This window comes from Natator depressus, chromosome 1, assembly GCF_965152275.1.
Source record: "Natator depressus isolate rNatDep1 chromosome 1, rNatDep2.hap1, whole genome shotgun sequence".
Lineage (NCBI taxonomy): Eukaryota > Metazoa > Chordata > Testudines > Cheloniidae > Natator > Natator depressus.
This window is the reverse complement of record NC_134234.1, coordinates 118910010-118934925: the sequence shown is the minus strand read 5'-3', so window position 1 is coordinate 118934925 and position 24916 is coordinate 118910010. Positions and strand designations below refer to the sequence as shown.

At 42.5% G+C, this 24916-nt stretch overlaps 1 protein-coding gene across 4 annotated transcripts in view; it reads right to left on the bottom strand.

The window, feature by feature from the left end:
- Positions 1 to 241: 241 nt before the first annotated feature.
- CNGA3 (cyclic nucleotide gated channel subunit alpha 3) overlaps positions 242 to 24916 on the bottom strand; it is a 60202-nt gene continuing 35527 nt past the window's right edge. For 2 of the 4 annotated variants that reach the window (XM_074965397.1, XM_074965391.1), the window contains exons 5-10: positions 22043 to 22222; positions 18133 to 18186; positions 13134 to 13241; positions 11247 to 11354; positions 8480 to 8586; positions 242 to 3070 (exon numbers count right to left, since the gene is read on the bottom strand). In XM_074965397.1, the coding sequence (XP_074821498.1) occupies positions 1680 to 3070; positions 8480 to 8586; positions 11247 to 11354; positions 13134 to 13241; positions 18133 to 18186; positions 22043 to 22222 (1948 nt within the window). In that variant the 3' untranslated portion in view covers positions 242 to 1679. The remainder of the gene's footprint in view (positions 3071 to 8479; positions 8587 to 11246; positions 11355 to 13133; positions 13242 to 18132; positions 18187 to 22042; positions 22223 to 24916) is intronic. The other 2 variants (XM_074965406.1, XM_074965416.1) reach the window with 2 other exon arrangements.

Genomic DNA, 24916 nt, shown 5'->3' with positions numbered 1-24916 from the left:
GAGCTTCCTGCAGCCAGGGAATGTTCCTGGAGGTGGGTCTGATCTGGTCCTGGGAGTGGCCGCTGCAGGGGAAGAGGAAGTCCCATCCCTCCCCAGCCCCACAGGTGCTAGCAGCTGGAGGTCAGCACACAGTAGGAGCGCCCTATCCCTACAATAGCCAGATTTCATGATCCATGAGGCATTTTTTCACGGCCATGAATTTGGTAGGGCCCTAGTGATATGGCAGTAAAAATCCTCAATATAATTTTGCCTGCTAATGTGATTGCACCTGGGATGCTGCATTCAATTCAGGGCAGAAATTTACTAGAATGATAAGTGACAACCTGGAGCAAGTTCAGAGAAGAGCAACCAGAATGGCTAGGGGCCTGAAGGGGCTGTCTTGAGGAAAATTAAGAGTAAATTTTGTCTATCTTAGCTCAATAATGATGACGTGGTGCCATGGTAACATATCCGAAAGCTGTAGATTCGGAGAAGGCAGAGGAATTCTTTAGGCTGGCACGGGGGGGAGTGGGAGGTGTTATAACAGGAGTAATAAAATAAAATGAAGAGAAAGAAAACTTAGGCTTAATATCAGGAAAGGCCTCCTAACAGGAGCCAGCATCTTCCTCCCCTGCAGAAATACTTGCAGATGGAGATCTGGGTGGAGGATCAGAGCAGAAAAATCTGCTTCCCCCTCACAAAATTTTCCTCAAATGATTCAATAGGGGTTGGCCCCAGGCATTATAGGTAGCAGTTCTGCCCCAAAAGCCAGATGAAATCCCAGGGGATGGAGAACAGGCTCTCTATCTAAAAGCAGAAGGCTTTGCGGGGGAGGGTGCTATGACTCTTCTCAGCTTTAAAGGAGCCCTGTTGCCAGGACTGACTACCCCATAGGGGTTTCCTTCATGCAAGGATTATCCCAGCATGCAAGGGGTTAGGAACGAGTTAATGCAGTACAGTTAATATAACAGTTGTGGAGTGGAGAAACCATAGTAGAACTGCACTGACAGCAAATTAAGCACCACTGATTGCTCTATACGGACTTTCCAATGACCACAGCACAGGAGAAAGGAATCATTTCGAGATTTGCGGCATTCAGGTACCTGGGTATTTCATATCATGTAACAGATTATATAGCCAAGACAGGCCTTTCCTATAGGTTCCTTCACATTGCTGTGAAAGAATATAGATTTTGGGTAGTCTGGATTTACTACATGTATTTAGTAGGTTACTAGACTACCAAGGTAGAGGGTGTAGACATAGCATAGTTAATTATTAATACAGATCTGTCTCCTCTTTCTGGAAGAGTCCATTACTTTATACATGACTCCTTCAACAAGAGCATGGAAAGAGATAAACAACAATTTAAATGTGTCAAGATCTATACATACCACATTAAAGATAATCTGAGCACAACTCGTAAGTAACATGTCATCAGTACAAAAAAAGACCCAAATAACAATCCAAAGTCTCTTCCTAAAAACAAGATAAAAGGTAACAATTTCCTATTTACAAGAAAATATTCCTTTAATTAAAAACTCTAAAAGCCATTCTCTTGGAGTCCATATAAAAATAATCATGTGTGTGAGTGTTTTCACATATATAATATGTTTTTATATATATTTATGGCTTTACATGCTGAAATATTCTAGATTAAATGAGAAATATAAATGAGCTATTAATTCTTTTTCTCCACTTCCTCAGGTTTTTACAGACTCTTCCCCTCCATCAGATAAGGAATCACTTCCATATTTCTTCACTTTGTTTTCCACTCTAGTGAGTCTCTGCTTTACTCTCAGTTGGGTTGAGTTGTATTCTGCCATGAGCCTAGCAAACCTAGTCTGTAGATTGTCCAGAGCGCTTTCAAGTCTTTCCACTTTTTCTTCCAAGTCTTTAGGGTCAGCTCCTGCTTTTGCTGCCTCCTCATCTATTAAATTGTCTTTCATCAGAATTTGCCGCCCTTTCTCTTCCAATGCCTTTTTGGCATCAGGATATTCAGTGAGGGCTTCCATCAAATCATCTTTGGACAAACAGAACAGATCGGAATAACCAATGCTCCTGATGTTGGCTGTCCTCCTGTTACCAGATTTGCTACCTTTGATGTTTAAGATGCTGATTTCACCAAAGTAGCTGCCATCACTTAGGACAACAAACTGTGTTATGCCATCATCTGCCACCACAGCCAACTTCCCCTCCTTAATGATGTACATTTCTCTCCCAATATCCCCCTTTTTGCATATATAATCTCCAGGACTAAAGACTGTAGGTCTCAGCTTCAGCACCAGCTCAATAAGAAGCCCAGCTTCACAATCCTGGAAGATACGCACTTTCTTTAGTGTGTCCAGATGGACGTTGATAGCAATTTCAGCCTTAAGTTTGTCAGGCAGGCTTTTAAGAACTTCCTTCTCATCTACTGTTTTCTTGTTGGTCCAGAGGTAATCAAACCATTTAATGACCCTGGCCTCCAAATCCTTTGTCACCTTTCGGAAATGCATATACTGTTTTATGGAATCAACTTTGGCCTGGAACTCTGCCCTGGAGGCATTCATGTTTGAAATCATAGATCCTACGTTACCGACAATGGTAGCAAAGATCAGCACACCCACCAAGAAGTCAATGACCACAAAGAGATACTCTTCATCTTTCACCGGAGGCGGAGTTTCTCCAATTGTCGTCAGTGTCAGTGTTGACCAATACAAACAGTAAATATACTTTCTGGACAGACGTCCATATTCTGGATGGGTCACATTGGGATAGACCCAGGAGTCCGTTCCAAACCCAATAAGCTTTGAAATTGCAAAATATATACATGCATTCCAGTGGATGATGATAAGAATGTACAAGACAAGATTTCCAATCCGAAACATATTTGGATAGTTTGTCCTGGTTTCTGTGCGGTCAAAAAACTCAAATAGCCTGGCAAACCTCAGCAAGCGGTTAAACCGTAGTTCAGGGTAATTAAACCCTAGTTTTAAATATGCCAGGTCTGTTGGTAACAGAGAGAGCATATCCAATCTGAATTGTGCAGTTGTAGTGTAATGTTGTCTTAATTTCTTTTCATCTTGGACTAGTAAACCTTGTTCAAGAAAGCCTTAAAAGAATAAAAAAACAAGAGTTTTTTGTTAGAATACATTACAAAGTTGGGCCACAAACCTACAATTAGTCAGAAACAGCCAGCAGCATATGACTGAAGGATTCTTATTTGCTTGCAAATACTGAAGACATTATTACATTTGAAACTTATCATAATACATATGGACATTAATGTACTTTCCATAGGTTTCTGGTATATTTCATAACGATATTGTATAAGCTTTATATTTAGTAGTAGTAGAATTACAATAGCACAGAGTCCTCAACCACGACTGGGGCTCCATTGTGATAAGCATTCGATATACACTAAGAGACAGTACATGCCCCAAAGAGCTTACAGTATAAAGGCCCCAAACTCACAAAGACAATCCTTTGGACCACTGAAACATGGAGCCCTAATGAAGTCAGTATAGCTCCATGTGGGTGTTGGTTCTATCTGTGCAGATCTCATTGCAGGATCAAGGTCCAAATAGATAAGCCACACCACGAATGGGAGCATTATTACCCCCCGATGTTAACAGAGATAAAGGGCCAGATTCTGATACTCTTCCTCACGTTGAGTAGCACTTTATTCCATGATTAGTCCCACTGAAGTCTATGGATTAAGATGCTCTTCAGCGTAAGGATAGCAAAATCAGTCTCTAAAGGTATGTCTACACTACAATTAGACAATTAGACACCCATGGCTGGACTTGCAGGGCTCATGCTAGGGGGCTGTTTAATTGCAGTGTAAACATTAGGGCTTGGACTGAGCTGGAGCCCAAGTTCTGGGACCCTCACCCCTCGCAGGACCCGATAGCCCATGATCCAGCCTGACCCTGAACATCTACACTGCAAATAAACAGCCCCATGAGGACAAGCCCCATGAGCCTGAGTCAGCTGGCATAGGCCAGTCACAGGTTTTTAATAGCAGGGTGGACGCACCCTAAGCAACCTGCTCCAGGTCACACAGCAAGTCTGCGGCACAACTGGGAACTGCACTCTAGAAAGCTGCAATCTAGCGTTAGCCTTAACCACACGACCAATACTCCTCTCCCGATTTAAGTGAATAACTTGGGCTTAGTGATGCAGACAAATACGTGACACAATATGAAAAAATAATCTATATTTTAAATATATTTATAGTACTTAAATATACAATATGAAATAGCTGATCAAATTCTGCTCCTTGGATACACAAAGGCCTCCCTTATTGACGTCAGCAGGCGCTTCCCACTTGTTTTCAATACTAAATGTACAAAGCTACATCAATATTAAGGTGTGGCTGCACAGTTAAAGATCACAAAAAGCCAGACAACCGTTATGTTCCGTCTGAAGTAATGCTTCAGACGTGCATCCAGTTTGTTTTATGGTATACAACATAAACAATAAGATATTAAGCTAAACATTTAAGCAGGAAAATAAGGAACTAGACAGTACTATGTATGTGTAACATGGCTAAGCTCACATTCCTCTGGTAACCTCAACTTTTGTATTTTCTGACTTCTTATGATTTTAACTGCTCTAACTGAATGTGGCTTGAATGTAGTTTTTGCGTTTAATTTTCACAGTTTTGTTTGAAGAAAAGAGAAAGACATTGACCCTGTTTTAATCAACCCCAGTTAGTTTTTGAAGCTCACGATAATTGAGGTGAAGAGGCATGGTAGGGGGTTAACCCTCTTATTGTTGGGCAGTTTTCTGCATGGCTGGGTTACAGAGCAGCAGCATGTCCCCTTTATGCTGTGATGGCTGTATCTTTGCAATAAAAAAGGATGGAAACTGATCCTGCAAACACATGCTTAACTTTATTCATGTGACTAATTCCACTGACTTCAGTGGGACTACTCACACGTGTAATTGTCTGTAGGATCAGGGCTTTAAGGTTGTCAAATGAAATCTTAGAATAAGCAGCATATAGTAGAATGCAACCAATATTTAGTGAGACCCTAACATAACAGCATAGATTTTTTTTTTTAAATTATCCGTGATTTTCTTCTTGTCCAAAGATTAAGCTGGGGTAGTGTTTTTCCTTTTGGGGAGATGACTTTTTTTTTTGTTTGTGTTTCAGTGAGACATTTACAATCTCTCAAAAAAATTATGAGTGAAAAAAAGAGCCAGTCATGGAAACTACTGGGTTGACATTTGGTCCATTAAAGTATATGTGAGATAGTCTTGATGTTGGTAATTTGAGTGACATCATTTGAAGATGGCTTTATGTAACTTTTTAAATGAAATCTTAATTAAAATTAATTAATTAATGCTCTAACCAGTCAGGGAAGGTTTATTTATTTCCTACAGACCTTATAGAGCACTGGTCTGGGACTCAGGAGACCTGCCACTGGCCTGCTGCGTGACCTCAGTTAGGTCACTTTGCCTTTCATTGTCTCAGTTTCCCATCTGTAAAATGGAGATAAATGATACTGACCTTTGTAAAGTTCTGTGAAATCTACTGATGAAAAGTGTTATATAAGAGTTATGTATTATTATTACTCTCTGAACAACCAGTGCCAACTAGACTATTACAATGATTCACTGAGCATTTTCTACCAAAAATAAACACTTATAGATTCACACAGTCTAAGGCCAGAAGGGACCACTGTGATCATCTAGTTTGACCTCCTGTCTAACACAGGCCATAGAACTTCCTCACAATAATTCCTACAGCAGATCTTTTAGAAAAATATCCAACCCTGATTTAAGAATAGACAGTGATGGCGAATCCACCACAACCCTTGGTAAATTGTTCCAGTGATTAATTACTCTTATGGTTAAAAATTTACACCTTATCTCCAATATCCAGCCATTGGATTGTGTTATACCTTTCTCTGCTCAATTGAACAGCCCATTATTAAATATTTGTTCCCCATGTAGATATTTATTGTGCGTAAATGTGCATAAATGTAGTACATAAATGTGATTCAGTTGTGGGTTTAAACACAATTATATCCCCCCTTCCTCCAAATACCCAACCAGCCAACGAGAAGTCAGGCCCAGATCATCAAAGGTACGTAGCTGCCTCACTCCCAAACAATAGGAGTTAGGTGCCTAAATACCTTTGGTGAGCTGGGCCTCAGTGTTTAGATACAATCAGTGGCCATGCTATAAGGTGTCTTAAGGTAATTATCTTACTTTATTGATTTTCTTCATGCAAAACCTGTATTTTGCAGATACTAATAAATATTTGACAAGACTCAACCCTTGTAATATTCCCCTTTATTGGCTTCTTGCTCTTGGTTCATCTTTTGATCAGATCATTTATATATACAAATACTGACTTTTCTTTATACCAAAGATTACAGCAACATTTAAATTTTTAAGAAATATGAGAAATGCAACCAACTTTAAAATCAGTGCAGTTGTGTACTGGGGAATGGGAGAACCCGAAAAGCCAGCTCTACTCTGACAATAATAGGATTCCTGAGCAGTACAGCTGCAGGGCTATTTGTCACTTCTGAAAGACCTAGATTGCAACAGTGTTCCAAGGGGCACTACACACAATCAGAATCTAAGAAACACAGTTGAGTTGCGTAGTGGTTACTGAAGATGCAAGGAGAATACACATCCAGATGATTCTCAACTAGCCCCTGCAGGGGGAAAATTCTATTGATAGTACTGCTACACCTTTCCTGTATAGCAGCTTTTGGAAGGTTTTAGAAATGTACAAAGAGGATCACGTGCGAGGATCAGGGGATCTCCTCTTCTACTACATTGCACAATTGGCTACGTGCATTATGAATGATCAGATACCGGGTGCAGTGGGAGACAGGAGTACATGTGCCAGTGATCTGATCAGATAGGACAGTCTTATACACCTAATAAAAATATTGCTTGAGTCCCCTTGCAGTAAATTAGTGGTGCACACAGCAGCATTTTTTCAGCCCTTTTCATAGAAGGGTAATTCCTGTCTGTTAGGAATCTGCCACTACAGTGATCTGTAAAGCAGCCGCTGAAGTATTTGAGCTAAAAGGTTGTTATTGTTAGTACCATTTATATTTCAAAAACGGGGCTTGGGTTGAGCGATGGGGAGTCTGTCTATCCATTATAAAGCAACACAAAGTAACATATTAAGTCTGAGTAGTTCAGGTTCAATCTGCCGGAAGTCAAAGTTATTTTAAATAATATTTATCACTTATATAGTACCGTCAAAGAACTGTACAGATGTTGACTGACTAATACTCCCAACACCCATCTGGGGTAAGTGGTTAAGCATTATTTCCCTTATCTCACAGACTGCTGAAATAAGGCAGAGAGATGAATGGCTTCCAGTCTCACGTTGATTCCTCCAGACCACCCTGTTGTCCTCTCCTTGTCAGCTGTACTTTGAATTAACCACTCCAGTGCTCTCTAAAGTATGTTCCTCCTTCCATGGCCCTGCGCTCCTAGAATGGCCTTTGTGAATGACAGCACTTAAAAGAACACTTCCACATTCCACCACTTCACAGAAACCACTGCAGATGCCTGCTCTGAAGTGACTAAATGACTCACAATAGCATTTCTGCAACCCCAACCCAGGACTGTTGAGTCAGCATTTTAGCTGTGGTTTGATAGCCTTACAATCCTAATCAGAATAGTCCCATGCAAAGTCTAGGACTGCATTTGTATCCCTTGTGCAGTACTAATGAACTCCCATCTTCTCCTCAATTGTTAGAAATCACTGCAGAAGGGAATCTTTTGGGGTATGGTTGGCCTCTTGTGGAAATAAGGTGAAGCCAAATGAATCTAAGTCTTAAGGATATCTCAGATATCTATCTGAGATACACTGATTTGTTAAATAAGTTACTTGCTAAATTTAAATGATAAGGAGGCTAAGAGTTTACTTTCTGCTGTGACTTGTTTAAAATGTCTTCCAAGGCAACAGCAGATTTTACCTCCCTCCTGCAACGGTGGTCACCATTTTACTGATGTCATTTGCTTGGTTGCACACAACGTTCTGGTTCCAACCCACTTCAAGAGGAAAGTTCTGAGCAGAGGCTGTCACAGCACCTTTGCAGGCAAACTGGCTCCGTCGCCTCATAGGATACTCTTTTTTACACAGAGAATAATTAGCCTGTAGAATTCATTGCCACAAACTATCATTAATGCCAAGACATTAGCAGGATTAAAAGACAGTACTCAACATTTATATAGATTTAAAAAAATCCACTATTATAGTATATAGGGTTGTTTTGTTTTTGTTTTAAATTTGGAAGGGATATAAGACAGGATATAAACCAATCTCTAATTGAGGAGCGTTAGGAAAAGCTTTCCCTAAACACAGGTTATTCCATAATTTCCCACTTCAGAGTTTCCTGTGTTTTCTTCAGAAGCATCGAGTTTTGGATGCGGTTGGAGACAGGATGCTGAACTATATGGGCCACCGGCATACTGATCCAGTAGGGCATAACCCATGTTAGGTCTGAAAACAATGTAAAACTCTAAGAGGACTCACCTGTCCTGAATCTGACGAGTGTGTCCAGTATGTAGAGGATATCTGAGCTATAGTCCAAGACCAGCCATAATATAATATGCTTAGTTTGTAGCTCATCAAAACAGGCTCTACACAAACACAAAAGCATGGAAGATTTCACTCCTCTGGTACGAGCAGGCACAGCGAGTACTGTATGTATATTCTAAAAGCATTTGAGCAACTGTTGCTGGCACTGCACAGGCGGTGGGCATCATGTCTGCACTGGAGTATTTGCTGTGAACTTAAATGTCATGATTTAACATAATGGGATATTTCTGAAACCAAAGGTCTTTCACGGCAAGGACAAATTTCACATATATACACATATCCCACACACGTTACTCTGCATCAGTCCTCTCAGCACAGATCCTCAAGATCCCACATCACAGCATCAAATCTGCAAGCAGAGGAGGACTGTACAGAATTCATTCGGATCCCATCAAGTTAATTCCTGGATCAACTGGAAGAAGGTTTACTCCTGAGTGACACAGGGCACACCATCTCACATGCCTCCCAGAGGCTAAGTGATCTGACACATTGAGTCCCGTTGTCCATTTCACGTACTCCAGTAATATCTTCCTGCCATTAGAGGAAAAGCTATGTCGAAATTTCTCATACTAATTTTAAATGACTCTTCTCTGCCTACTCCCACATCTTGCTTGCCACCCCCCAGCCTATCTATCCCTGCATTGACTACCATAAGTGTCTTCATAAATGGTAACAGTGCCTAGAGAAATGCATTGGCTTAGTGTCACCTTGTACTGTAGCCACTAGATGGCACACAGCTGCCACTGCAGGCACAGATTTGGGAATGCTTGCTGCAAGTCAAAGACTTTTTAGGCAGAGACACAAAAATCATCAGGCCACAAATCTTATCTCATATAGAAGATGCATGAATGAACTATACAAAGGGGTTCTATGCAAAGTTACCCAAGAAATTTTATTGGGAAATAGAATGATCCGATGGGGAATTAATCAAAATTGTACACTTCTAAATGCTACCTTTAATGAGAAAATAAAACTGAAATAAAGTCCAGTAATTACCAGCCAACCCCTCATCTGTAAGAGTAAAACTGCATCTTCTGCTATAACTGCCCCTCATGGCACCTAGCAAGTGGTCATCAAACTTCTGTCCCAGGAAGGAAGAGAACATTTCAATGACAGGCACTCTGGGCTCCGATGAAAATGCATAAAGCATGAAATGCACATTCTCAGCTTTTGTTTCACAAAAGCAGAGATTTAGAATTGAAAAAAAGAGAATGGAGGGGTCTTCTCAACCTATCACAGAATCGTAGAAATGTAGGGCTGGAAGGGTCTTTGAGAGGGCATGTCCAGCCCCCTGGCCTAAGACAGGACCAAGTAAACCTAGACCATCCCTCACAGATGCTAAGACCATTAATGGTTCAGTATTTTCCAAGTCATGCCTGTCCCCAGCCTTGTCTCTTATGAAGGAATTAAATTCCACATTAAGCAATCTAATATAGTATCAGGATTGTTAGTCTTTTAAAGCTGCCTCAAAAAAGGGACACAGGGAGGGTGAGGTAATATCTTTTATTGCACTGACTCCTGTTGGTGAAAGAGACAAGAAGAAGAGCTGTGTGGGGCTCAAAAGCTTATTTCTCTCACCAACAGAAGTTGATATCACCAAAAGATAATACTTTATTTACCTTGTCTCTCTAATATCCTGGGACTGACAAGGCTACAACTACACTGCGTAACGAAGAAACAGCTTTTAACAAGAATGCTAAGCTTTTTGTACAAAATGAAAGAGGAAGAAAGAAAATGCATAATGGTGTGATATGGTATAAAGGTTTTAACAGCATGAGTTTAGCAGTAAGTTCTGCCAGTAATTCCAAATGAATGCTGAGAAAATCTTGATAGTGCCCCATCCAGTGTGTGGAGGGGCACTTTTTTTTTTTTTTAAACACAGAAAAACTATTTTAAGAAAATACATTAAATGTTATTGCTAATATTTTCAGCTCCCTCTGCCTGGAACAACAGGCTTTGTTAGGATCATGAGTCCAAATATACAGACGTGGAGGGAGAAAAATACTCTTCAAAAATCACCTAAAATAGCATTTTTATACAGAATATCAGGATTTTAAGGCCCAGGGAATTTGGGGCCTTTTAGGCTAAAGGCACAGCAAAAATTTCTATCTTTCTGGAATTTCCTCTCATCAACAGTATAGAGCTCCTGTTTATAGCCATCATTGGTGGCAAGATTCTCCTAGCATAATCTGGTCAGTGATGCAGTGCTCACTTGTTCTGCGCCCCGAGAGCGAGGAGTAGAACTTTTATCTGGCTTTTTGGGCTATTTGTGGAAGGTGGACGGTAATGGCAGCTGTTTTAATCTGTTCAGGGGGGACAGATTAGTGAGCGGAGTGCAGGCAGTCCAAAGTACAGTACATGATATATATACGGGATTCTTAATTTTATCCCATAGATATTTCCACATAGATGGTGTGCATATGTAGGTGTGTATGTATATTATATACACGTACTTTAGAAGAACAGAAACCAGAATAAACGATTTGGAACAGATGTCTGACACATAATCCTAAACAATTAAAAAAACAGCACATATCCTCAAGAAAACTAATTAGGGAATGAGCAATGCAGCAGCAGTAATGGGGAAGAAAAAGTCTGGGCACTATATTAAAAGAAAAGAATCAGGTGGGCTTTTCCAGTTTCAGACAAGCCAGGCACCCCTTCTGCAACCTAAAAGAACCATTAAATGTAAAATCCATACCTGCACACTAGCATACACCAGTTATAGAATACTGGGGTTGCGATTATGGTCAGCCACCTATAGTACAGGTTGCTTGAAGGATCAACCACAAAGATCTCCTTTTTCTTCCTGAAAAGTAAAACAAGCAGAGGTACACTGGGGGAAATTATTTCCATAAGGAGGTCACGTTTTTGATCTCCAAGGCTGAACACCCTTCTAGTAGATCGTAATGGTTGCAGCTCAGTTAATGACAAAGGCATAGCACCAAAGGATGTGCCATCCTTGCCGACATCCCAGATATTGCTCAGTACAGCAGCTGAAGCTTTTCTCATTTGAATCAGTCTATTCCTCCATGCCCAAATTCCATGGAAATCAAAAGGAACTAGAAAAATGCACACAGATGTCAAAATAACATATCTGAAACCCTTGCTATCATTAAAAACCCCAATTCTGCACATTCATAGTATAGGCGCCCTTCTTTTAAAACTGAAAATCAACCTATTTACCTTTCCCACCAGCCATGAATTTTTACCAATTTCTTCTAAAAGCCACAACAAAATTGTGATAACCCTGTTCCTTGAGTCAAAGAGGTCATTGCCTACTTTGCACTCTCAAAAGAATAACCCTTTCTCATATAAGTCAATCCCATTTTTTTCTCTTCTGGTTTGTTTCAAAGAACCTTAGACTTGTGTGAAAGGACAGACCCCACTGCACCCCACCGTGGGAGGTTGACAGAGCTTCCTCTAGAACAAAGTTTTGGTTAAGAGAGAAGAATCTATGTCCTGGGATCAGAAAGAATCCAGCCAGAAGTGGCATTCTTCACTAGGGATACTACAGTATAACGGTACCTACAGCATACTCTACACACATCTGTGATGTATTCATTATAACACACCCCTCAAAACCAGCGTTCATTCTGAACATATAACACTCATTCTCTTTCCATCTTTTCTTCTTTACATGGCATTGAACTAAAGCCAACCCTGATCAATGGGAACAGAGTTTATAAATTGCTAATTAGGGAACAATTGTCTATTTACTTAACACTACGTTCCAAATGCACTGCTTGATGTAAGAAATCACAACCACATTGAAGTCAATAGAGTTGCTCCTGCTCACAGTAGGGTAAATAATGGAAAATATAACTGAAGAATTGAATCTGTAGTTGTATAAATATAATGTTTTTGTTCTGTGCCCCAACTTGACTCTACAGATATTATGAACCATGACCAAGCCTGTACAGACTTACAAAGGAGACTGCTGTTAACTAATATTGCCTGATAGAGAAGGCAATTTCTTGCCTTCTCAGGTGATCAGAGATCATTTGAATTCCCTTTACTGTTGAGTGTGAAGCAGGAGTGCCAGAATGGGGGGCGGGGGAGGGGGGGCGCAGAGGGCCATGGCCCCATCACTTTACTGGATGTAAGGATGAGCGATGGGGTGGAGAGGAGCGAGCAGGGGGCAGGTCTTGGGGGAAGAGGCAGGATGGGGGCGTGGCCTTGGAGGGAAGGGGCAGCGCAAAGGCGGGGGCTTGGTGAGAAAGGCGGTGTGGATGCAGGGCCTTGGGAAAAGGGGGCAGTGTGGGGGAGGGGCCATGGTTCGGGTACTGGTGGCCCCTTCCCCCTTTTAGGGAGCTTCCACCACTCCTGGTCTGAAGTTAGTGCAACAAAGCATTTAGGAAGGTGCCAAGGACAGGACTGAATGCGTGGAAAGATGCTGCAGGTTCCTTGAGCAGTTGCACAGTTTCAAAATTTGGAAATTTATTATAGCTTTGACACAAGAACACCCCTGCAGCGTGGGGAAACACTGACTGTAGCAGGAGCCTTGCTCTGAAGACTTAACTACTCCATGTAAGGCTCTATGGTGCAGGAGGTGTGTTACAACCACATTTTCACTAGTAATACTTACTCCTCTTTTTTTTTATCGTCTTTTTTGTCGTCTTTTTTCTCCTCTTTCTTTTCCTCCTTTTTTTCTTCTTTTTTCTCCTCCTTAGCCTCTTTCTTTTCTTTATTCTTGCTGTGTAACATAGTGTATTATTTAGCAATGTTCCCAGTTTACCAGGCTAGGCTAGGCTAGACGATGGAAGTTGAGGTGGGATAAAGGAGGCTACAGAGCTGGGTTTTGCTCCTACAGAAGAGGAGCGGGCAGGGGTTCTCAAGTAGGCCATCCACCCATTTGGTATAAATGGGACGTGTATTATATGATCTACGCTCCAGAATTAACAGTAGCGTGGTACTAAATCATCTTGGCTGATTTTGTGAGAGATTAACCCATGCTTTATCAAGCAAGTAAATACAACAGTGTTTGCTTTGTTTATAGTGAAATGTTTCCCGTTTCCCTCTTTAAAATTCAGGCAGTCAAAAACTTCTATTTCATGGCATTAGAACTTGAAATGGTTTGACAGTCTCAAGATTTGCTTGGTCCTTTGACATACTCTAACCCCAACAGCAGCGACTGCCTGTTTAAAGCTGTGATGGTGATTAAGTAAAAAGGGTCAGATCCTCCTCTCACACTTGTTTTGCGCCTGTGTAGCTTCAATTAAAATTACTCCTGACTGACACCAGTGCAAGAGGAGAGCCATAGCCAATGTTTGAATAAAGCCAACCAAAATGTGGAAACAAGTTTGTGCTGTCTATTCAGCACAGCAACGTTATTTAAAATCTGAACATGAAAGGTGAAATTCTGACCCGCTAGAAGTAACAGGAATTTTGTCATTTACTTCAATGGGCCAGGTTTTCACCTCACATTTATTAATTGTTCCGTAGACAATAAACGTAAATAAACAAATGACATTCTACCACTGCTATCTCTTCACATTGTTATTTCCTGACATTCAACAGCATAAGAGGTAGACCCAAGCTGCAAGGTTCTGGTCCAGATACAAACTGTTGTACAGTTCAGATCTGGGGCTCTGCTTCAGCCCAGTATAGAGGAAGCAACCAAAGTCTGGGGTTGTTCAAATCCAGGTTGTGGTGGTATGTCTCCATTTACCACAGAGACAAAGAAACCTTTTTCAGATTGGATGGAAATTATTTGCTAGAATTTTGCCACTACTTGATCGATCTTTAAATTTGGGGCCAAATTCTTTGTGTGTAAATGGTGAAACTCCATTGAAGTTAATGGAACTGTATCAATTTATACCAAAGAATTTGCCCCCCAAAATTTCCACATACAATGTTGTATTTAAGATTCCCCCCCCTCCCCGCCCCCTGAAGTAGACAGTGTCCCCATGCTTCAGTTAGGAAAGCATCAATATCCCTGACAGTTCAATGTAAATGGGCCCCTTGCAAGTCTAAAACTCTATATACAAGCTGTGGCTTGGGTGGTAGACATAACATTTTCCTCCCAGGGTAGCTGTCTGTTCCACTCTGATCTGCACACACTAGGAACTAGTCTACACTGGCAGCGCTGCCACGGCAGTGCTTTTATGTGGCTTGTGTGGTCACGTCAGAGCACTGGGAGAGAGCTCGCCCAGTGCTCTAAAAAAAAAAAAAACCCACCTCCAAGAGGGGCATAGCTACCAGCGCTAGGAGTGCGGCTCCCATCGCTGGGCACTGTCTACACTGGTGCTTTACAGCGCCAAAACTTGCTGCGCTCAGGGGGGTGTTTTTTCACATCCCTGAGTGAGAAAGTTGCAGAGCTGTAAATTGCCAGTGTAGACAAGCCCTAGTTCTGATTCTGCTCTCACCAGTGTAAATCAGGAGTAAATTTATTCAAGTGAACTGAATCACTCCAGTGTGAAGCTAGAGTATACGAGAGCAGAATCACCTAACAGAGAGGCATGTAGAAAAATCCTACTTGCAGGATCTTAGCCAATGGGCACAGCAGGGAAAAATGCCATGAGCTCACATCACGTTTATTCACCACGTTCTTGTACATGCCTCTCACAGCAGAGAAAGCTTATGCTGCAGTTTGTAGGGTTACCTAAGAACACACCAATTTTAGTGAGATTACAGTATTTTAAAGAACAGGACGACAGTGTGAAAATATATTCACTAATTTTAAGATAAGCGCAATTGACTTGGACATACGCCTTACCCAATGGTAATAAACATGAGCCCTGATACTGCTACCACCACACTCCCATTGTGATGCAGCAGAGCAGTGTTATTTGGAAGACCCCTGCCTTATGCTGCTGGGGGGATTGAAAATCCTAAAACCATCCCTGTTTGCATTCTCCAAGAGGTTATTTTAAATGTTCGCCAAACCAGGCTTAAGCATAGTCAACACACACAGTGAAACTTCACTGATGCCCATGAAAATCCAGGGAGCACAACTATAGGGCAAAACTAGTCTTTGTGTTGATTGTCTGATTAATTGAAAGGGCTCCTAAACATAAGGCCAATCAAATAAGATGTTGCATATCAACCCACCTTAGCAGGGCTAGCACAACAGCAGAGGGTGCTATTCACAAGTTCATTTTCCTTACCATTAGCCTCCTGATCTTGTGTGATTGCATTTTAAATTGAAATAATGCCATCCCCACAAAGCTCTATGCCATTCAGAAACACTCTTGGGTATCACATTATCCATTCCGACAGCAAGCTACTATGCTTTTGTGTATGACATGAACGCCATTCATAACCACTACTCGTATCAACGCACAGGTCCACGACACTCCACGTGTTTGGCTCCCAGGGGTGGTTGTATAACGAGGGCAGAACGTTTCTTTTTAAAAGAGCTGTGCTGCTGCACATTTATGAGCCTGATTATGCAAGGAAGATTCATTTGACATGGCTAAGCAATCAAAATGTATCCGCGCCGTTGAACCATGGAGAGTGTGCTTTGACGAAAATCAGTAGTTAACCCACTCATCAGCAGATGGCTGTTTTTATTGTATTTGGGGATGGAATTTCCCCTGACCCTGTCCATTTACTACAGGTATTCACTGGGGGCTGGATTCACTCACCTCTTTGTTCAGACACTGCTCTATCTATCTCCCTGCTCTAAAACACAGCAGCTATTGCTACAGCAATGTTAGCACAATGCAAAAGCACTCTAAAGGCTTGCCACTTGAGTCAAAGGAAAGGACAGGCCACTCCTTTCCTCTATCCTGAGAGCAAGCACAGCCCCTGCAGGACACCTGCAGATTTGAAGGCCTCATCTCCACTGCCCCAAGAGCGGGCACTCTGCTGCCCCTTCCATCTTGACAAACATGGAGCGTTAACAACACCTGCAGTTTATTTCCTCTGAAGTATTATTGAGTAAGCAGCATTCAGGTAATCATTTGAAAGGATATTCATGTCTATTCCCTTTGACTAAAGGAAATGGAAAGGTCTTTTGGCCAGTTTCTCCTGAATATAGAGGGAACAGACGTCCCTGCAGTCTGGGAAAGACTTGCCAGCCTATACCATTATAATCATATTACTATAGTAATCAATAAAATGCAATGCTTACATAAATGTTTTTCACCTTTAAACTGCTCTACATATCAACTAACTCTTCCTCACAACACCCCCGTAAGGTAAGTAAGCATTGTCTCCATTTGGAGAACCTGTAGCACCAATAGTTGAGTGACAGGCGCAAGGCCACAACATGAGTCACGGCCAGAAATGGGATCAGAATTCAGAATTTGTGTCTCTCGGTCCTGTGCCCTGACCACTTAACCGTGCTTTGCACTTTTAGTTCTACGATTACTGCTCTACAGTAATAGCCCCAAATCCTTAGTATTGGGGGCATTGTTGTAGCACACGACACTTATTTTTAAATCGAGCACACAGAAACAAAAACAAAAAAAATCAATGAAAGAGAAGTAAGAATTTCTCCCAAGTGTAAGTACGGGGTTTTGAAATGGAAAGAAGTTTTCAGAGAATTTATCATTTTAAATTCACAGTGTATTGCTCAACAATTAATTGTTTGGCGGAATAGGAGCAATTTCCTCTGTTTCTAATATGGCCTAAAATGATCAGAAGAATTCCCTTTTGGTCCTGGGGACTTTTTATTTTGTTTTTACCCAGGGAGGAAATGAAAAACTAGACTAGCGTCATGGCAGGAACAAAACTGCTGCTGGATGCTGTGCCATTCCCAGAGCTAGAGGGCAAGAGCCATTATCAACAGCAGGGTGGAGCGATTCCAAATTACACATTTTCTAGAGCTCTCTTCCTTTGAAGGAATTAAATAGCCTCTGAAATCTAAAGTGTTATTATTCCCTATCACTTCCACAGATTTCAAGGCCAGAAGGAAATGTTGTGATCATTTCTGTAAGACCTTCTGAATGACAAAGGCCATAGAATTTCACCAAGCAATTCCTGCACCTACCCAACGACTTTTGGTTTAGCTAAAGCATATCTTTTAGAAAGACATCCCATCCTGATTTACACTGAGTGCATCCAGAACTTCCGCATAACCTGCTCAATATCAACTTTTAACCAGATGACCAGATGACAACCAGATGACAACCTGAAGGTGACAACCTGAAGGTATTTGAACATTTGATTTGGAAGCAAAGCCCCGTGTGTCAATAAAAAAGAATTAAAAAAGAATATACAGTTAAATATACACTGTTAAACAGTGTTAATATACACTGTTAAAAAAGAATATACAGTTCTCTCATTCATAAGTTTAAATGTTAACAAACCCATTAGCAAAGCTGTAAAATCAGCCAGCCTGAATTTGAAGAGGAGGGGGCTAGGTAGCTGTTTGCTCAGACTGGGTGGAGGAAAAGGAGGGAAGCTGCCCTTCAAGTTAGCACACAAAGAATTCTCCTGGAAACACAGGGATATTTCCATGACCTACAAAACTAGATCTTTCTCTACAATAAAGCCATATATCAGGAAGGTGCTTGGAAAAAGATAAGCAGGAGTCTATAGCTACAATTGTCACTAACATGTTTTGAACAGAGAAGGTGGTAAGAAGCTGATACATCACAAGCAAGTAGGTGCTATGAAGCAAGCAGTGATGTACTTACTCTTCATTGGTGTTGTTGCTGTTGTTGACATTAAATCTGGCCAGGGACCAGTGACTGTAGCAAGTTAAACAGAACACAGTAAAGGAACAATATGAAAGCCTTGGACATTTTGTGCACGGGTTTACCAACATGACAGACTGAACTGCTATTCCTACACACATTCTGAAAAGATTAAGAGGGTCAACTTTGATCGCCGCTGTAAGCCCCTTTGCATAACTATTCAGGGCACCAATTGCCCTTGATCACGTGCAGAACATACACGTTTGTGACCATGTCAGATGTGTGAAGCACTTTAGCCTACTCTCATGCGTATTAATGCTTGACAACATGAATCTCGCTATTTAGAGCAGCGTTCCCATTTGGCTGCTCTTATATGTGTTTCTCAAGCCTTTCAAGTCTTCTTTACAGAAGCAGTGCCAAGAATCCTGGACAGATAGCAGAAATGCCTACTGTTGCTGCAAAATTAACTCTCCATAATGTCACAACAATTCGGAGCTGCTGTCAAATGGTAACAGCAGTGTAATCTGAGATGGGGAGACTGGGTATCTCAGAATTTGGTTATCTAAAGAAATAACATTGTTGGCACAAGACCAGTTTTCTTCACTCTAATGGCTTTGAATCAGAACACTAATGGGCTCCTGATGCAGAAATCAGAAAATCTCTTGGCTGTTGACTGGAGTGACTAGAAGATAGTAGCATGACTAATCAGACAAAATATATTAGACATGCAAAGAAATACATGGTTTCCAAGCTTGAATTATTGAGAAGCAGTTTCAGTAAAGATGGAACTGTATCGATCTGCTGCAAATCTGTGTGATGTTCACTATAATATGAATTACCAGCTGCAAATTCAAACTAAAATCCTTACCCATCTCAGACTGTGCCACAAACTAGGTGAGCCTGAGCTTCAAAGTAATGAGCCTGCCAAAAAGTTAAGTTCCATCACTGTGTTTTAACAAACCGAAACATTTTTTTTAGCCAGCTGTGTGGGGTAATTTAGGCCAATAAGGCCTGGTCTACACTACAGAGTTAAGTCGATGCAAGGCAGCTTACGTTGACCAATGTAAGTTTCTACACTAAAATTTCACTCCTGCTGATGTAACTGCCCCACTACATCGACTTAATAACTCCACCCCCACAAGAGGCATAGTCAATGTTGATGTAGTTAGGTCAATGCAGTGTCAGTGTAGATCAGTGGTTCTTAACCAGGGTACACGTACCCTGGGGGTACGCAGAGGTCTTCCAAGGGATACAACAACTCATCTAGATATTTGCCTAATTTTACAACAGGCTACATAAAAAGCACGAGCAAAGTCGATAGAAACTAAAATTTCATACAGACAATGACTTGTTTATACTGCTCTACCAACTATACACTGAAATATAAGTACAATATTTATATTCCAATTGATTTATTTTATAATGATATGATAAAAATGAGAAAGTAAGCAATTTTTCAGTAATAGTGTGCTATGACACTTCTGTATTGTTATGTCTGATTTTGTCAGCAGGTAGTTTTTAAGTGAGGTGAAACTTGTGGGTGCGCAAGACAACTTAGAGTCCTGAAAGGGGTACAGTAGTCTGGAAAGGTTGTAGACGCTGTATTGCTTACATCGACTGTTACTGGCTTTCAGCAGCCATTCCACAATGACCCACACTGACAGTACAATCGGTGCAAGTGCTCCTGGTGAGGACACACACCGCCGACAGAAGGAGTAAAGTGTAGATGCACACAAATGATGTAATTACTGCAGTGGCTGTATGCTGACTTAAGTTAGGTCGACTTACTGCATGTCTACACTACAAAATTAAGTTATGTATTATGTTCATTTGCAAAGTAGAAAGCTTGGAAACACAAGAAGGGCTCGCTTGAAGGCATTCGTTCATTTATTTAAAAAAAGATTTTAGCTAAGACTAAACCTGCTTGTGGCATTGATAAGCGAACATCTTCTAACGACTCAACTCAGCTAAAAAAAAATTCTGATTTCTGGACCAGAAGCCTATCAGTGATTTGATAGGGTATATTTGAGTGGGTATGATTAAGTGTTACTGCATTTTACACAAATACTTGTAGTGGAGTTTCCAAGCACTAGAGCAAGGGTGGGCAAACTATGGTCCGCGGGCCGGATCCAGCTCGTCAGGGCTTTGGATCCGGCCGGCGGGACTGCCACCCCCGTGGCACCGTGGGCCCCGCACCACTCCTGGAAGTGGCCAGAACCACGTCCCTGCAGCCCCTGTGGGGGTCAGGACAGAGGGCTCCGCACAGGGAACTGCGGCCAATGGGAGCTTCGGGGGAGGCACCCCCAAGCAAGGGCAGCACGTGGAGCCCTTTGCTCTCCCTCCCCCAGGGGCCATGGGGACATGGTGCCGGCCACTTCTGGAAGCAGCACAGCGCGGGGCCAGGGCAGCCAGGGAGCCGGCCTTAGCCCCGCTGCACACTGCTGCCACCCCGGAGCCGCTCAAGGTAAGCAGCACGGGCCAGAACCTGCACCCCAAACCCCTCCTGCATCCTGCACCCCAACCCCCAGCCCTGAGACCCCAACCCCCTGCCCTGAGACCCCTCGTGCACCCCACAACCCTTGTGCACCTCAACCCCCTACCCTGAGCCCCCTCCCGCACTCCACACTCCCTCCTGCACCCCAACTCGTTGCCCTGAGCCCCTTCCCACACACCACACTCCCTCCCTCCTGCACCCCAACCCCATGCTCCTACCTGCAATTTCCCCACCTAGATGTGGCCCTCAGGCCAAAAGTTTGCCCACCCCTGCACTAGAGGCTAACATCCAGATTCTAAATGTCTTTGCACTGGGAACTGCTTTCATCCCCAGTATAGGGCAGCAGAGTGAGAGCAGGTAAGCTGACCATATGTCAACGTGCTCTTTTGGGAAGTATTTTCCTTCCAAGTAGTTCAGAATAAAGTCCAGGTGTAAGGGACTGTTATATCATAAGCAATGTAAGCTAAAAACATCACTACTGAAACCCTTGCCAACATGCTTTTGAGGAAGAAAACATTTTAAGGAAATAGTGTTCATCATCATCATCATTCATGTGAGGCTCACGCCATTGGTTTGTTCAGTGCTTGAATAGGATTGCGTGGTATAGGTGTTTACACTATAACCTGCTTCTCACTGCAGAGTGGGAAAAAGTGAGGAAACTGGGGCATACCAGTAGTTCAGGGGACAAAGCATTTATTTTCTCCATTCAGGAACTGGGTTTGTTACTCTTACCTGATGAACAAATACAGAAATAGCTTTTCTAAGCTGTGGTTGCACATTTGCTAGCAAGCACAACGACTGCCAACAAAAGCAGCTGGAATGCATTAGTTGTAGCAGAAGTATCAACATCATCTGCATGTTGCACCCCATATTATATCAGCTGCTGGGAAAATGTATTATTTACCTAAGTGCTTCTGCAAGCTACCTGCAACTGAGAGCTTGTGCCTCCATCTGTGAGGCCAAAGACCACAGAGCTACAATTTCAAACTGAATCATGCCCTCCTCCACTGCTTATCTAGGGAGACCTGCCAAAGCAATGGTTACCTTCAGCTAATTATGTATAAAAACCCTGGCATGACAATCCCTAGAGAAATTAAATTTATTAAGCAGCTCTATCTTATTTCTGTTCCATTGTTGGCTAAGCTCTACTCTATTGAAACTCATGTAATTGGATATGCTGATTTCCGGAGAATTAGGGAAGCCTAAGCTTGGACTATACTCACTGTTGCTTTCTCCAGTTTTCTTGGAAGTTGGAGGACTTAAATTACTTTCAGGGAAGTTTCTGGAGAGTATTAGCTACCCTACTCATTTCCTATCCTCAAATAAAACCAAGCATGCTCACATCCCATTCACAGAAAGAACATGATTACCCCAAGACCACTCTTCTCCCACTAAAGGGCAATCAGATCAACATACCTTTTCACTTTGCCTGGCTGCTCATAGTTACTCAAATTGGAGTGAGTGTTACTTTCCCTAATGGACACCTCTTTCAGTTCTGGCCCTCGGATACGCTCAAGGAAAGAATCTGGCCTTTGGTCTTCATGATGCAAATGTCGGGTCACCCATGATCTCAGAGATAAGACGAAACGGGATAACCTGCAAGGAAGAGACACACAATGCTGTCTGAAGAGACAAGAATCCCAGATGGCTCAAGGCTTCCCGCAGGGCTAGAGCCACACCCAGTAGCAGCTAGAACTTCTCCATCAATGGGATTGAGTGGAGAGTATCCCAGATGGGGTTTTCACAGCCTCTGGATCCCTGTCACACCACTGGAGTCTGACATTTTGCTATATAATACTAGGCACCTGCAACAACTTCCACATCATGGGCTCCCCATCCTCTGACATGGTAAAGGAACCAGGAAGATACCTTATACACCAGGCCTCAGTGTCCCGCACCAGCACCACATGGGACAGGAGCCAGATAGACCTCCCTAGCTGTATGATCAGCAGGCAGCTTGCCAAGGGGGGAGGGACTGGAAATCATCTAGAGCTCTGGAAGCTTCTGACATTAGGAGTAATGTAAAGAGGTGAGAGATCCTGTGCTGAGGAAAGGGGGGAGATGTTGAATCCTTGCATGATGACTTACCCAAAGGATGCCATGTGAAGTAAGGAAAAGGGTGATTGGAAGGTGAAGGAGGATGGGTTGTGAAGAGATTGCTGGAAAGTGATGGAGGCTGGAGATTCAGATTAAGGGGACACTTTCCCTTTAACCATATTTTAGTGGGTTGAGAATGTGGATGAATTTTATCAGTAACTGTGCAACCTTATTTTGTAAATCTCATCTGTGACACTGGCAAACCAGGTACCAGTTCTTGCCAAGACTGCAGGTATTAGCTAAGAACTGAGAAACTCACAGCTGGAGACCAGAGAGTTCACGTGTGTGCTGGATTTGCTCAAAATAGGTATTAGTCTTATAAGAATGTGTTGTGTTTAGACTCTAGGAAATGCTTGTAAGTTGCTGTGTGTATGAATCTCACTTGTAATGTCTGTATTCCATGCTGTCAGAAACCATGTACATTTTGCTTTTTAACTTTGAAAATGTTTGCTCTGAATTTGTGAACCCAGGCACGGAATCCTCCCTTCCCTCTCCTCACCCCTCCAGGAGCACCATCAAAATTTAAATGGTCCATTACAAGACAAAAGCTTTGTTAATTGCCTCATCCACCCATGGGGAAACACACACAGAAGACCTCATCCCATCGCTCTGAATGCTGGAAGAGGGAAATAAAGATAGTTGATGTGAAGATTTTTCATCTCTTTGCTGTTTGCTCTCTCACAGGGCCAGGGAAACCAAACTGAAGCCAGAGATCCCCAAGGGTTATTTCCAGTGTTCCTTCTAATTTTTTACGTCCATGTGCGGAATGAATTTTGTTATGTGCACCAATATGGAGGTGATGTGTCACACATCACCTTCATATGGGTGCACATAACAGAATTCATGTGGTGTGGGTTGGCGAGGGTTTCGGAGTGTGAGAGGGGGCTCAGGGCTGTGGCAGAGGCTTGAGGTGTGGGGAGTGTGAGGGCTCTGGCTGGGGGTGTGGGCTCTGGGGTGGGGCTGGGGATGAGGAATTTGGGGTACAGGCTGCCCCAGGGCTGCAGTGAGGAGAGAGGACTCCCTCCAGCCCTCTCTCGCCGCAGCAGCTTGGGGCTGGGGAAAAGGTGCCTCTCCCTGGCCACGGCAGCTCCAGCGGGCCTGAGCCAGGCCGAGGGAGGGGCTCCTCTCCCCCAGCTGCGGCAAGTCCAGGACAGGTCTGTGCTGGAGAGGGACACCTCTCCCCGCCAGTGCAGGTCAGTACTGGACCCGGCAGGGAGGGGCACCTCTCCCCGTTATGGCAGGTCCATGGTGGGGGAGAGGTGCCTCTCCTTATTGCAGTTCTGAGCCCCTGCATGGGGCTTAATAGGCATCTGCGTGACCATGCAGCCGCGCAGCTTAGAGGAAATGTAGGTTATTTCCTTGGTCCACCCTAAAAGACGTTTTGAATTGACAGATCTCTCTCCAGCTCTGTCATTCTTAGGATTTAGATGGTAACTCACTTGTGTGTTTGCTTGCTTTAACCTGTAAATAACTCTTCCCCCCCCCTCAGTTAATAACCCTTTACATAGTTTATTACAGGATTGGCTACGGGCCTTGTCTTAGGTGTACGATCGAGGGAATCCACTGATCTGAGATAAGTGACTAGTCTCTTGAGATTGGAAGCAACCTGAACGTGGTGTGATTTTTTAGTGTAAGTGACCATTTATCACTAAGCCCAGTTTGTCTGAGTGACAATAGGCTGGAGAATATAAGGGGACTGTCTGTGACTCTGTGTTAAGATTGTTACAGTGATCACTGAGTTCACATTTGTTACTGGCTTGGTAAAATCTATTTATAGAACATACCATGGGTTTGGGGTGTCTGCCCTGTTTTTCCCAGTCTGCCCTGAGGTAGGCACCCATAATCGTGAGCCACTCCAGACAGTGTGACATCATCTAACTACCTTCCTATTTCACTTCCTACTGTTTGTAGTTTTGGCCTGTTGCGTCATATCAATTATTAGATTGTAAACACTTCAGGGCAGACAATAAATCTATATGTATGTTCTCTAAGGTGTCTAGCATACTGTGTACATTATGAATAACTAATTATGATAACTGGACTAGCCCCTAATATGAAAGCCACTAATTGCCTGTTGCATGTAACCTAGCATTTCCTCATCCTAAAATCCTAATGGAGCACCAGAATAACATAAACAAACACTCATGATACCTGAATAAGTTTTATCATTGCTGCATGGTTTCTCTTTATGTT